The 15,670-nt window shown below is 32.2% G+C and overlaps 1 protein-coding gene across 3 annotated transcripts in view; it reads left to right on the top strand.

Moving 5' to 3' along the window:
- The window catches only part of Khc-73 (Kinesin heavy chain 73), a 135,283-nt gene extending 119,978 nt beyond the window's left edge, over nt 1-15,305 (top strand). The window contains exons 7-30 of one of the 3 annotated variants that reach the window (XM_088205018.1): nt 42-159; nt 231-620; nt 688-831; nt 900-1,016; nt 1,083-1,306; nt 1,375-1,539; nt 1,606-1,773; nt 1,839-1,955; nt 2,018-2,258; nt 2,331-2,682; nt 2,750-2,960; nt 3,536-3,641; nt 3,711-3,902; nt 3,973-4,117; nt 4,185-4,333; nt 4,394-4,539; nt 4,790-4,819; nt 7,157-7,328; nt 9,695-9,846; nt 9,914-10,750; nt 10,819-10,987; nt 11,053-11,238; nt 11,311-11,469; nt 14,973-15,305. In XM_088205018.1, coding sequence (XP_088061144.1) covers nt 42-159; nt 231-620; nt 688-831; nt 900-1,016; nt 1,083-1,306; nt 1,375-1,539; nt 1,606-1,773; nt 1,839-1,955; nt 2,018-2,258; nt 2,331-2,682; nt 2,750-2,960; nt 3,536-3,641; nt 3,711-3,902; nt 3,973-4,117; nt 4,185-4,333; nt 4,394-4,539; nt 4,790-4,819; nt 7,157-7,328; nt 9,695-9,846; nt 9,914-10,750; nt 10,819-10,987; nt 11,053-11,238; nt 11,311-11,469; nt 14,973-15,061 — 4,779 coding nt within the window. In that variant the 3' untranslated portion in view covers nt 15,062-15,305. Of the gene's footprint in view, nt 1-41; nt 160-230; nt 621-687; nt 832-899; nt 1,017-1,082; nt 1,307-1,374; nt 1,540-1,605; nt 1,774-1,838; nt 1,956-2,017; nt 2,259-2,330; nt 2,683-2,749; nt 2,961-3,535; nt 3,642-3,710; nt 3,903-3,972; nt 4,118-4,184; nt 4,334-4,393; nt 4,540-4,789; nt 4,820-7,156; nt 7,333-9,288; nt 9,350-9,694; nt 9,847-9,913; nt 10,751-10,818; nt 10,988-11,052; nt 11,239-11,310; nt 11,470-14,972 lie in introns of those variants that run through there. The other 2 variants (XM_088205019.1, XM_088205020.1) reach the window with 2 other exon arrangements.
- Nucleotides 15,306-15,670: the final 365 nt, after the last annotated feature.

Below are 15,670 nucleotides of genomic sequence, written 5' to 3'. Positions count from 1 at the left end.
ATTTATTTGTATAGTTTGACTAATTTTATTTAATTTAAAAGGCATCTCCAATTGGCGATGGTATTGATAAAAGTGTGGATATACACGAGAAGCTCGCTCAGAGCGAAAATCTTATGAAGGAAATGTCTCAAACGTGGGAGGAAAAACTAGTCAAAACTGGTAAATCAGATTAAGTTGATTGTTTATTTTTTCTTGTATAATTTATTTATAATGATCTTATTATTATATAGAAAAAATACAAAGCGAAAGGCAGCAAGCTCTTGAAAAAATGGGCATTAGCATCCAAGCTAGTGGGATCAAAGTCGAGAAGAATAAATATTATCTTGTCAATTTAAACGCAGATCCGTCTTTGAACGAACTGCTCGTTTATTATCTGAAAGATCGGACGCTAGTCGGTAGTCGCAATTCTCAAGCCGACATCCAACTGTCTGGTCTAGGAATACAGCCCGAACATTGTTGGGTTTTGATAGTGGACGGAGGATTAGTGATAGAGCCGTTGCCAGGAGCGAGGTGCTTTGTTAACGGTTCGCCCGTCGCCGAGAGGACGCCACTGGAGCACGGCGATAGGATATTGTGGGGTAATCATCACTTCTTCAGGGTCAATTGTCCGAAACCAGTTTGTGAGTATTATATTTTACTTATTGATTTTTTTAAATGCGATAATGACGTTTATTATGTAAACTTTAGCTGCAACGTCTGAACCACAAACTCCCGCTCAACAAATCGATTACAACTTTGCTAGAGATGAGATTATGCTGAACGAGCTGACTAACGACCCTATTCAAGCGGCTATATCTCGATTGGAAAAGCAACACGAAGAAGATAAGCAAGGTATATTTTTAATAGATTATGGGTATATCACATTAGATTTTGCTCTAAAATTTGCGTTTAAATTACAGTTGCATTAGAAAAACAGAGACAAGAATACGAACGACAGTTCCAGCAGTTGCGCAATATACTATCTCCGTCAACTCCGTATGCGCCTTATACACCATATGATCCGCTCCGTTCTTACAGTACGTATCATGATATTATTTTACATTCTGTAATGCATTTTAATTTATTATGATCTTACTTTTTAGATAAAATGACACCTTGCACACCAACGACTCAGATGCGAATGGAAAAATGGGCCGCCGAACGAGATGAAACGTTTAAAAGATCTTTAGTACAATTGAAAGCTGATATACTTAAAGCTAATTCATTGGTTCAAGAAGCTAATGTTTTAGCTGAAGAAATGTCAAGGAATACGAAGTTCAGTGTGACGCTACAAATTCCACCTGCAAATTTAAGTCCGAATAGAAAAGTATGCTTAGATTATTATATATATTATATTAATGATGCATTATTACAATCATGTTAATATCGTTTCAGCGTGGAGCATTTGTATCAGAACCGGCAATATTGGTAAGTCGCATGGGACACGGTGGTCAAGTATGGTCGATGGAAAAGCTTGAAAACAAGCTCATCGATATGAGAGACATGTACGAAGAGTTTCGACAGAGAGATCAATCTCCTTCTGAAATTCACCAAGAAACGGTAAGTCTTATAACTGACTCTAATGAGCTATATGAATATATTTATTTATCTCCTGCTAATTTGTAGGATGATTTACCAGCAAACAAAGCATCAGATCCGTTTTATGAATCACAAGAAAATCATAATTTAATCGGTGTGGCTAACATATTTTTAGAAGCTCTTTTCCATAATGTAAAATTAGATTATCATACTCCCATCATAAGCCAACAGGGTGAAGTAGCTGGAAGATTGCAAGTATGTATCTGTTTTTATATGAAAGCATCAGTATGTTATATGTAATATTTTATTTTATTACACAGGTGGAATTAAGTCGTGTTGCTGGATCGTTCCCTGTCGATAGAATTTCTGAAGCAGCTTCGGATAGCTCTCGAGATTCTAGATACGAGGATGATCCGCCAGATCCTAGTACACAACAGGTATTTTTATAATCAAATTAATTTAATATAATCGATAATTAATCTAAATTATACTGTTTCAGGTCATTTGTCGAGTTTCTATTAAACAAGCGTCAGGTTTACCTCCATCTTTATCGCATTTCGTTTTCTGCCAATACTCGTTCTGGGGTTGCCCAGATCCGATAGTAGTCCCTCCTATAGTTAATTCAGAAGTACCGGCCATTCCAATATCGCCTCGTCATGCCCAGCATTTAACGTTTAAATTTGAGCATCAGAAAGACTTTACGGTTCCGATGAACGAAGAGTTTCTAGAACACTGCATCGGTGATTAATTGATTAATTTATCAATATATTCTTAATTTATTTATTATCACTAATGTTGATTTAATGCTGCAGAGGGAGCTTTATCCATTGAAGTTTGGGGTCATCGATCAGCCGGATTTAGTCGCTCTCGTCCAGGTTGGGAAGTAGAACAAAGGCAATTGGCTAAAGCTCGCAGTCTCGCCGATAGATGGGCCGAATTGACTCGTAAGATTCAAGTTTGGGTCGAAATTCACGAGCTTAATGATCAAGGAGAATACGCGCCCGTCGAAGTTAAAAATGAAGTGTCGACGGGAGGCGTTTATCAATTGCGTCAAGGGCAACAAAGGAGGTTGCAAGTTCGCGTTCGACCAGTGCACAACTCGGGAACGTTGCCTATCATATGCCAGAATATTTACAGTATAGAAGTTGGAAGTGTTAATGTTAGGTAATGTATATAGACGTGAAACTGTATGCATCGGATTCTATAAGTATTTAAATGTCTAAATTTATAGGTCGCGTTTACAAAAACCTTTGGACTCGTATCAAGAGGAAGATCTGGCAGTTTTGAGAGAAAAATGGGGCGAAGCTTTGACGAGACGGCGCCAATATCTCGATTCACAAATTCAGCGTATCATTAATAAGACTGATAAAACGGAGCGTGATATAGAACGAGAGCAATCATTGGTAGATCAATGGGTGTCTTTAACGGAGGAGAGGAATGCGGTATTTGGATTTTTATCTTATATATTTTCAGTGGTGTGACAAAATAATTGGACCAGACAATATTTTTCATATTTTTGTAGTTTTATGTAATTTAAAAAAGTGAAAATAATATTTTTGCAGATTTTTAATTTAAAAAAATAATATCTAGTAGCACCACCTTTTTCTTTTATTACTTCGAGTACTCTTCTAGGTATACTCTCTACTCGCTATTATAGTTTTTTTTTTGGGTCGTTTAGCCACACATTTTCAGAGATTAGAAAATAAAACCTAAATATTTTGCTAGAACCACAAATTGCTGCATGCTGAATACGGTCTCATTTGTTCAATCTGTAGCTATATCGTATCCCCAACGCTTTGGGTATACATATATTCATTATTTTTTTGTTAAAAATCATCACCTGCTAACGAGCTTCAATTCTTTTTATGTACAAAATTTATTTCCTACATTAGTTGATTACAAAATATCAAAATATGTGAAATATTGAAGTGGTCCAATTATTCTGTCACACCTCTATATATATTATATATATTCTTTAAGATTATTGAAATTATTAATACGGCAATTTTTATTATAGGTTATGGTTCCGTCACCTGGTAGTCCTATTCCTGGCGCTCCAGCTGCTTGGGATCCGCCATCAGGAATGGAACAACATATACCTGTATTATTCTTAGATCTCAACGGTATTGATATTGATTGTTTTTGTTAAAATTATACTGTTGTAGATATGTTATAATTATTTTATTTTGCAGCCGATGATATGTCAACGCATTATATCGGTGAAGACGTCCCAGTATCAGGCCTGAACTCAATTCTACCCAAAGAACTCGGTAATCGATTCTATGAACTTCAAATAATGCATCATTATGAAAAGGACATATGCGCAATTGCAAGTTGGGATTCTTCGATACACAATAGTCAATATTTGAATCGGACTACTGAAGGTTTATATTTTTAATGTTTTTTCATTGCTATAATTATGCATTATTGTTGATATATACATTTTTTACACAGCCAACGAACGAGTTTATCTCATATTGAAAACTACCGTGAGATTATCGCATCCTGCTCCCATGGACCTCGTGCTCAGGAAGCGTCTAGCTTTGAACATATATAAAAAACAGAGCATTACAGATCGCATAAGGAAACGCATCGTCAGGTAAATTTTTTAACGCCTTGAACTGTAGACAGATGATCATTCACGATCATGTCTTTTTGAACGGCAGATCTGACACTTTAACGCAAACGGGTGTGACTTACGAAGTAGTATCGAACATTCCGAAAGCGTCCGAGGAGTTGGAAGACAGGGAGAGTCTGGCTCAGATCGCGGCCAGCGGAGAAGAGACTAGCGCCGCCGACGGAGAGACCTATATAGGTAAATAATATGGGATGATATTTGGAAGAAAAAATGCTTATAATTTATTTCGATAAATAGAAAAATACACTCGAGGAGTCAGCGCCGTTGAGAGTATATTGACGCTCGATAGATTGCGTCAGAGCGTCGCCGTTAAAGAACTGCAACAAGCTCAAGGTCACACAATCACGATGCGTAAAACGGCTTCAGTACCCAACTTTTCTCAGGTATGTAATTATGAATATAATATCTTAAAACATTACATAACTTCAATTATGATGTAAATTTATATATACTATTATAGCGGTAGTATTTTTGCACTATAAAGATTTTATGCGATATTCTAGAATTCCACTATCTAGTGTAATTTTTTTTGTATTGACAATGAAAGACGCGAGATGTTTCATCTTTTGCGTGTTTCATTAAATTTTATCTCTCTCTCCGATTAACTGTCTTCACTTCGTTGTCAACACGCAGGCCTTGGAAACCGCCAATAAGAATGGTGGTGTGAGTATCCAGTGATCAAGTTTTTACATTAATCAAAAAACGAATTGCATCTGCATCTTGATAATATTGTCAGACATGGGGCATGCATATTATGAATTATGTATAAAGTTTCTAGAAAAAAAAGATTTTTGATAACTTAAAGATATATTTATGAAGTAGATTCAAGTTTAATATATAATAATAATAGGAGGAAATACATATTTTTATTTTAAATTGTGCATGTAAAAAAATATTTGTTTGAGATACAGTAGTTTAATTTGTAGTTATACATAATTTTAATATTTATATTACTGTCTGATTTCGGTTCCATTTTATATTGATTTATTTTTAATTGGTTTTATTTATGACTCATATGTATACTACTGTAATAAAGCAATAATTAATAATTGTAGAAAACAGTAAAACTAATTAAAAATTAATATATATATATATATATATTTTTACATAAACAGTGCATAATACTTATAGAAAATACATGTATGCAGTTAGAATAATTGAAATGTCAGATAAAGAATATTTGAGAAAGTAAGACGTATGGCAATTTAATTACCAGATTGGTCCAATAATTTTTTTTTATTATGTTTTTAAAAATCTCCATTTACTTTAAATAATTAAAACACAGATTTAAAGTTTTCCTTTATTTACGGTACACTTTTTAATTTGCAAACTTACATAAAATACCTGCAGTTTCTTTGCAAATGCAAAAACATTGTTCGCGGGACATCAGAACCAAATATAGAATTTCATTATTCTAAATATCTTATTTTATTAAATATAATAAAAGTATTTTTTTGGTATGCCGAATGAGACGCAATTCACGCCTTTTATAAAGTTTTAAATATTTATTATAAAAAAAATTGTAAAGTCACTAGTGAACGCAGTATTCAAGAGGCGTTAGTACTCTGGTTGCATGTCATCTGAGACTATGATCAACGGAGATGCTCTGGAAGGCATAGGTGCAGTGGTGCAGATTCTTTGTATATAAGCAGGCATGCAGTCTAGAACTGCAGTAGGCCTCCTATGTGGTGTGCCATTCCTTTGCATGTCCTTAGCGACAACTAAGATATGGATGACTCATAGAATATTTTATCGATGAGTCATCCCTTATCTCAAGCTGTTGAATATCCGATTTTTTCATCCATATGTCACATGTGTTGGCCACAGATTTGTGGCATTTTCTGTATTTTTAAGGTTTCTCAATTTATTTTCATTTTATAAATTAATACTAAACTTGTTAGTGCTGAGGAATTCACATACATACTGCCGATGTCAGGCAGTAAGCAGTTTAAAAATAAATAAAATTGTTTATCTCAAATCATTTTTTAAATGGCATACGATTAGGGCTCTCAATTATTCGAGTATTGAATAAAAATGGATGAATATAATTGTATTTTTTAATATCGGTTTTTTCCGTAATTCACACTATGTTCAAAGTTATAGACAATTTCCAAAAATAATGCATATTATTTATAAATTCCTAAAACTGCTGTGTTTTGATAGCTAGAGTATATTTTAATTAAGTAAATATGATTATACTACTATTAAAATTTAAAAAAATATAAAGGCAAATTATTTTATTACTTAACTTTAATTTAGTAAATATACGCCTAATAGATATTATAACATTGGAGTAAAACAAGGATAAAATGTTTTGAACCTTCATAATATTAGGGAGTGATCGTTCATAGATAATGAGTTTGAGTTTGGTGTTTCATGCAAATTTTAGATCTGTCCCAGATGTAGTCGTCCCGGATGTTACGAGACTTTGTGTTTATAATGTACTATATTTAAAATATCTAATTTAATTTTACCAAAAAATATTGTATTTGATCATACAAAATCTAAATATCATATATTTTCTCATGTCTGCAGATAGATAAGTGTATTTACTCGGTGCTCTATGCTGTCTGATACTGTGCAGAAATTGAGAGCTGTTCGATTGATTAACTTTTATTGATAAAATATGATCTAATAAGTCAATTCGTAAATTAAATTGCCATACTATATTTTTGTTAAGATTTACATTCATTTTTATTTTAATCTATAGATCACTTTATTTATAAAGATAGCTAAGGTTTTTTATTGTAAAAATATTTTCTAATTAACTATTGTTTCAATATATATTTTTTTTAGATAATAACCTGCTTGATTGTAATAATGAATTTGATTATGGTTTATATTTTTACGTTTGCATGTACATTTTCATTTTATTTTATAATTTGATATCATTACTTGCATATTTAAAATGCATGCCTCGACCGAAACATTAAGAAATATTTATAAATATACTATGCTTTTTTCTTATATATGCTTCTAACGTTTGTCATATTCCAATAGATGCTGGGAATGGATAGCTCGTTTGAGTCGCTCATCGGCGTTGGACGGTCTGAAAGCGTTTCAGATCTCAATAAGGAACTGCTTTCTACGAACTGTAGAAGTGCTACTTTGAGAGCAAGGCACTCTTTCGGCGGCGACAGCGACATCGGCACGTCCAAACCTTTCGGACTTGGTATGTAAACTGCACTTTTAAAAACATCCACAACACATACGTATTTCTAAACTATTTTTGTATTCTTCTATAACGTGTGCGTGTGAACCGTGTGTATAAGTGTGTATGTTAATACTGATGGACTATGAACTATAAATAAACGATTTTTTCAACCCTTTTCATCGCTGGAAGATATTTTCTCCTGACCAAACGTTCTTTGTTCTCATTGAGCTTACGTGCTTGCAGTCTAACATTTTATTGTAATTTTTTTTTCAATTTATATTCTCATGTCAGCCGCTTTTCGCTTGATAGTAGTTTTGTTGAATCGTCGGATGACATATTTTCATTTTATTGGTTTTATATTAATTTTCACCTTTTGTGTGTGTGTGTGTGTTATCTTTCACATTATTATTTGTATATTTTCATAAGACATAAGACACAATTTGCAGCTACGTTTTATTATTATTGATTATATTATTTTTTAGTCCTACGTGAAAAGACTGCACTTTTTATACACATGTATTATATATAATATATATGATATCGAACGGCGATAAAAACATATCGTCGGTTTTAAATACCGTTTTAGTTCTCTTCTCCCCGCTTTACTAATTTGTGTTTTTATATATTTGATTTGTGCAACCTTCAGGCTCCATTCTCTCAGGTAAAACGATGGAGATCTAAAAACTGATATAGTTCTGCATAAGAAAATATCATAGAAAGTTGATTGTCTCATACGTGTTGGTTTGGAAAATGTGATATGTGATACAAAAGTAAAAACTCAAAATTGTGGCATACTATCGAGACTACCGCTGAATCTAAGATGTTGTATACTTACACTGATTCGGAATTGAAACTCTTTGAATATAAAATTATTATATATGACATCTTCGATCAAGCTGAGATAAGCCAAGGAATGCGTATTGATTTGCTTTTATTCTCTTGCATGGATTTGATCATATTACTTTTAATATATTATGAAGTATATATTGATATGTATATTGAAGCACTCTGCTTTTGCACATACTCGTTATTAGTTTCTCACGCTGATTGCTGCAGCATCTCACCTATGTACTTGGATTCGTTAGGTATATATGTATATATTCGATATGATTACATAAATATCGTATCCTGTTTGTGATTGTTCGTGTTATTGCGATAATGATAGTTTCAAAATTTAAGAAGTATATTTATATATTAAAAAATATATATAATATAACAAAATAAATCGAAATGTTAGTGTCTTGTATAAATGTATGTATATATGATAAGAAAATTTTATTCGATAAATAGGTTTAAATTATGTATAATGTGTTGTAGTTTTGTCTAAAGTTAATGTTTAAAGTCACAGAGACGTTAAATTGTGTATGCTTACATGTTCGTATTGAAATTATGAAGTAAATATGTTACGGTCATGCATGCTAGTAGCTGATTATTAAACGAGGATATATTGTATGTACATATATAAATATTAAAATGGGATTAATGTGAATCGAATTATAAAATACACACATTTGAAAAACGTAATCCATCCAGGAACGTTCACACCTTGAACTTGTGTTGTGCATGGCCTGTTTTTTGGTTCATAAAATGGTGCTTTGTACCATTCTCTTTGACTTTAAACATCCAATTAATGAATACTTGAATATATGAGATGCATCGAATGGTTAAAATTAATGAAGTGCATTTAATACGTCTACTAAGAGGAGATTTTCTATCTCTTCTCAGTGAATGGAGAATGGTGCATTTTTTAATTTTATACGTGGCTATTTTCTAAGAAGCGTCTATCTTATGTTGCATTTTAAAGCTTACTTCAATTAATAAAACATATATATTGTATATATAAAAAAAACTCTAGCGCCAGCAGCTTCATATTATAATATAAATTTCTTAGAAAGTAGCCGTATTTTTCCGAAAAACTTCTACGTATCAAACAGTTCTGTCTAACGCTACAATCGGTTTGTTTTTTTCCGACATGCAGCCAGGCCGACATTTTTGAATCTCAACTTGAATCTTAACTCGTTGAGAATGCAGCAACCGAACAAGTGTACGTTGTCTCAGTATGGTCTAATATTTTTGTTGTCGTTGTTGTTTTGTGATACCTTTTTATTTTTGATCGTCGTGTAAATAGTGACGATTTATTGTAGAATTAAATCCATACAATCAGATATGAAAGTGATGTTTAACGTTTGCTTCTGAACCATCGTTATGTATATTACACACAAAAAAAGCATTGCACATATGCATGTAATGTATAAATGTGAAATATGTATAAAACATGTCTGATTGTTATAATATAATAATTTTATTTATTCCTTTTTTTTTAATATTAGAGGCACTAATGTTAAACTGGTGTTTTAATAATTTTTATTTCAATGTTTGTGTAGCGTCTCCGGCTAGTGGTAAATTAGGAATGAGGATGACCACTCTGCACGAAGAGCCCGGTAATATCTCCAACACGAACGGAAGACACAACGGCAGAGACGGCGATAAGGAAGACTCGCACTCTGATCCTGAAAACGATTCCGTCAACGTACAGGTAGTGATACCGATTTAATTCAACAATATACTTTATTGAAATTATATAGGATAATCTTATTTCTCAGCCAAAAGTGAAAAGTAGATCTATGCCACGTGGATCGATCACAGCTTCGAGGACGTTGGATTCGCTCCATGACTTTGTCAGCGAACGAGGACCGCCTAAAAACTCACCATCCATATCTTCCAGCGGTTATGGCTCTCAAGCCGTTTCATCTACGAACCTCACCAATGACGATTCACTGTCAATAAGGAGCATGAGCGTAGATGACACGCCAGATTTCGATTCGCGTTTCGGACACAATCACAACAATACGAACGATCAAAGTTTTACGAAACTATCAAAACACTCGAATATACAGTTTAAAGGAGAAATAACCGATCTGAAGAATGACATCAATCTTTTAAAGAGCGAGATATTGGAGCCTAAAGTCGAATCAAATGATCCGTTTCCGGCTAGCGTAGTCAAAACACCCATATTGACTCCGGGAAGCAGGAATAGAATCAATCCATTTTTAAAAGAGTTCGAAGATGAAGGTTTGTTCGATAATAAGCCATATTCAGAGCAAGAAGCGAAAAACGCGACAATCAGCAACAAAATAGAAGAACATAACAAAGATTCAAATGGCAAGAAATCGGACGTTTGGGTTGACCCTTTGGGGTGTTTATCAGTTCAAGAACAAATAGCTCATAGTGCAGAGAAAATTTCTAATTCAAACAAATATGAAATAACCAACGGTCAGACACTCATGGAGGAAGACGAAGCAATAATATCCGATCAGTCTAACTCTGATATAGTACAAGAGAATAGAAGCAATGAGGTATCATCGGTTGGTTCGGCCGGAGATTACGACTCTCCTTACGATGGAACTTCAATTGTCAGGACTCTTTTACCACCTGGAAAAGTAAAAATGAGATTCTTGGTAATGTATATTATATATTGACTTGTATTAATTTATTTTATAATCAACAGGTTGTGAGACGGCGTAAAACAAGTTCTTCGTCCGGCAAGTGTCCATCGGCAAATCGAGCATCATTTCCATCAGCTAGACCGAGAACCAGTGAATCTAAATTGATTTCAAAGATCGATCAACTCAATATCAACAGTGACGATTATTCATCGTCCGAAAAACTCATTGATGGTATTACTGATTAATCATTAAATCGTGCATTTTAAACAGATGATCTATAATATATGTATTTGTAGACGATTCGGATATGACTGCTTCACAAAATGACCTTTCAAAACCTGAAGCTCCATTACCGGAATGGATAACGTTGGGCGAGAGCGTCCATATTCGTTTGACAAGCAGTACTGGTGTAATCGCATACATCGGTCCAGCAAGCTTCGCCCTTGGCACTTGGATAGGAGTAGAATTAGATACGCCAACTGGTATAGCTTTACTTTATATTTGAATGGTATTAGGGTTGACGATAATTCTTTGATGGTTTGATTGCTTTTTAGGCAAGAACGACGGAACTGTGAAAGGAGAACATTATTTCAATTGTAAACCCAGACATGGATTATTTGTCCGCCCTGATAAGCTAGCACAAGACCGCCGCGGAAGAGCTTTGCGTCAGCATCGTCCCGCGGAGCCGGGAATGAAACGAGCAACGAGCAGGGGTTAGTGTCATTATGTCTTTCCTACCTCTCTAGTTTAGGATCTTCTTTCTCTAAATTCAGATTTTTCCAACCACTACTAACCATCTCAAATTGTATTCTTCTCTCTTAATCATGTGTCCAAAGAACTAGAGCTTACCTTAAGTACTTGTTGATATTCTGTCTTAGATTTAGAGCTCCTAATTAGTCGATAGATTAGTCATCTTCCCTATCCAAGGTTTTCAGAGCAATTCTTATCTTCTGAAGAAATTGAAGATTGATAACATATTACCGGAAGCATAAATTGGCATGAAGATCTCCATTTTTTACCAATTGTAAATGTTGAAAATATTGATAAAGGTGACAATGCAGGTAAATATTATATAAAAATTTGAAGGAAATTTATAAGGAAACGTTTTTGTGCAAAGTTTACTTTCTTGTGTATGTAATCATGCGCAACTTGTCTCCGTTTTTTAAACCTTTCACCATGGCTATTTTTGTTAATATGTGAGGGGCAATGCCATATTTTTTAAAATATTATGGTTCAATAAATTCAAGTGATTTACAGCCTTAAATTATACTAAATAACCATATTATTAGGCTTAAAGGTTTATGGTACTTTTAGGTGCCCAATGAGTACTGGCAATTTTCTTGATGACTTCTATAGAAGCCATCCACGGTGAAAAGGTTAATTGGTGAAAAATAGAGCTCTTTATGCTAATTTAAGCAAAGTGGAGGCGTGAATATATATCAAATTGCTATTATGATTAAAATAGGTAATACAAATTAAAACACATTTAATAACATATTATAAATATGAATAATTACATAAGATCCACAAAAAGTACATAAAAAAACTTTTAGGAAGAATACTTCTTAAACATTCAAACGCTGTTTCTAAATTCTCAAAAATCATTATTTCTTGACTTATGAGTATTGATATTTTTTTTAAAATGTAACCTTATCGATGTACGGCAGTAAAAGGTCAATTTACATGAAGTGTGGATGTCCTTATTGATTTGTATCCCAAGAACCGACCCATAATTGTGAAAACCAGAGTGTATTTAATATTTAAAAAAATGTGTGCACAGGTGCTCTTACGGCATTGAGGTTGTTAAACTCTATGAATTGACATGTATGGATTCCATATTGTCAGTTTGTTGTACTGTACTTTATTTCTTTAAAATTAATTAGATATCATAAAACTATTTTTTAACCCTTTGCACTCCAAAGTCGTTTTCAAAAGTTTTTCAGCAACTCCAAGTAATTTTCAGTAAATTTGTCAATAATTATCTTCGAAAGGGGGAAAAATCAGATTTTAATATATATGACTGTATATAAAAGCGGGTTTAAATTACAGTGACTCTTATATGTGTATATTGAATATTTATTTGACAAATTAATTTTAAAAATTAAGTGTGGTACTTTTTTAAAGAAAGCTAGATATTTTTTCACAAGTTTTGCATTAATACGTCGTTTTTTATCTTTTTTTGTGATTTTGAGGTTCTGGTCTTCGAATTCTGATTATGATTTTTTAAAATATATATATTCTAAATAAAATACACAGAATATTTAAAAAAAAAACTAAAACCAAAATATTTAAAATGAAATGTCAAAATCCTTAATTAAAAGATTTTTTTTAAGGAGAATCTCAGCAATTTTTTTATTTTTAATGAATTAATTAATTAGATTATATTTATAGCGGTAAAAAGTTCTTTAAAATTTACAGTTTTAATTTTGGGACTACAAACCGTGTTAATTATACTGTCTTTAGTTATGATGCGCACAAAGAATATTTTAATATTATAAGATTGATAAATCATTACGTGAAATCTAAACAATTTTATTTTTAATAATAAGCCTGAAGTTAATTATTATAATTTATGAATTTTTCTATTTAATATTCTTTGCTATTTAAATTAATTTTAATAATTAAATTACTCTAGTTTTTAACATTGTTCTAATTACATTTGGCCTCGTTAAAAAGTTATTTATTATCTGCGAGAATCCAGTGATCCCGCACGTGACAGGTGCAGGTATAACAAACATTAAAAATTTTCTGTTATTTTTTCTCCATACTTATCGGTATTGGAAATCGTCTGAGATACCGGGAATAGATTATTGTATTAAGTGCATAATTCAAAAGCAAAACTACTTTAAATGGAATTTTTATGGAAATGTAAAAAATAGTTTAAATTGTTGCAGTCGAAAAATTATCCATATTTATACACTTTAATTATCATGGTTTAATTATTCGATCATGGTGCATTATTTTATAACTATAATATCACCTGATTTTAATCCACTGCCAGTTTTTTAAACTTAAGTATGTTCTGGTGGGCATTTTCTGTCCAGTCTCATCAGCATTAAATACTTGATCAGGACTAAAGAATCTAATTCTGGCAAATATCAAACTAAAACGCTTTTCAATTTTCTTATATTCTTTCTGTAATCTATTATACGGTTTCTTATTGAAGTGGCAGAAGAAGGAAGAGACTGGAATCATTGAGCTAACAGAGCTGCCCTCAAATCAATCGATGTAGTAAAAACATTGAATGGCAAATCATCTCCCGATGCCACCTGTTCCTATACAGTGATTGATCTTTTGATAAAAAGTAATCAGGTATTCATTTTCTCTTCAGTGCTCGTTCAGATTTGGGAATGTCCGGGGTAGAGCTGATTGATGGAAGATAATCGACAGAAATTGACCAAAAAGAACAAATTTGTCTGCAGCTCATTAGTAGATCCATGGCAGATTTTAACACTACACTATATTGAATTAGTAGTCCTGTCTTTCTTGTGAATATAAAATGTATTATTTATCTTGAAAAGGAAAAAATATTTGTGTGATATCTTTAAATAAATATAACAAATTTAAGTTTTTTTTCTACTGTTATAAACCCAGAGTGTAATGATAATGATAATATATAACTTTTTAGTATATGTCAAATACATTAACTTCCAGGATTCTATGATTTCTTCTGTAAGTTAATGAATTTTGCCACTCATTTAAACGTTATTTATTTTTGTTAATAAGCTCTTGTTTTTATATTTAATATTTTTTGCTTTTTTAATTAGTTTTAACAATGATATTATTTACCTATATTTTGCACCATTACAGAGTTATTTATTACCTGTAAGCATCCAGTGATCCCGCACGTGACAAGTGCAGGTGTAAGGAAAATTTATAATTTGTTCATAGAAAAACTCGATTGTTTTTGACAAAAAAATAATATGTTTACTAATGCTAGGATTCATATTAATCGTCCAGGATCACAAGATTAGATTCCTTAGTCAAGTATACATCAATTTTTATCATTATCTCCTCAAATTTAGAAAAAAAAACTGCGTGAATCGAGTGTATTAAAAAGCCCTGATTTTGACTGATAGTTACCACAAGCTTTGATTTGTCATCCTTGATTTCGATTTACTCTATTGTGCTATTGGCATAGATTAAATATTTCTACAAACTGTTTATGAGTGATTTGCCGTATAAATTAGTGATAACATTTGTTTTTTTCTTTCAGGCGAGGGACTATCTATGCTGCACAGATCGCGAAGCCGCGGCGACAGCATAAACGCAATGGGAACTCGATCTGCCACTAAGAATAAGTGAAACGACGGTCTTACTAAACGATATCACGAATAATGGTCAAACCATTAAATTTTTAGCTTATTATTCAATTGTATACATATAAAACATACTATAAATAGTGCTTTATATTTTTTCAATTGCACATCAAAATTTCATCAACGTACTGAAAAAAAATTCTATATAAGAAACACAAATAAATTTAACATATACGCAATGTGACAATTGCAATGACGATGACGACTCTTCAAAAAAAAAAGAAAAGAAAGATAGATGATTTTGCCGAGTTGTATCTTTGGCTAACTTGTGATAATTTTAAAGCGCAAACGTGCTTGCGATGGTATGATTTTATTGTCGAATTGTGATTTTACTAATTTACGTTCTAATCTATCTATCTTGCAATCAAATATTGTAATTTTTAGAGTTATAATTTGCCAAATGTATATACTTGTGTATATATATTATTAATAAATATATATTTACTGTTTGATTTTATGTGATATTTGAAATCTTCACACAAATATAATTTTCGCGACTCTCTGCCTAATTTTTGTCATTCATTGTATTTTATAGTATATTAATTTGTGTCAGTGAAAATTTAATACACTGCAAACATATATATAATAATAATTT

The sequence above is a fragment of the Plectrocnemia conspersa genome, unplaced genomic scaffold (assembly GCF_051122295.1).
Source record: "Plectrocnemia conspersa isolate PC_06_02 unplaced genomic scaffold, ASM5112229v1 ptg000002l, whole genome shotgun sequence".
In the NCBI taxonomy this organism is placed as follows: Eukaryota; Metazoa; Arthropoda; class Insecta; order Trichoptera; family Polycentropodidae; genus Plectrocnemia; species Plectrocnemia conspersa.
Note: the sequence above shows the minus strand (reverse complement) of the source record. Positions and strands in the feature narration are given on the sequence as shown.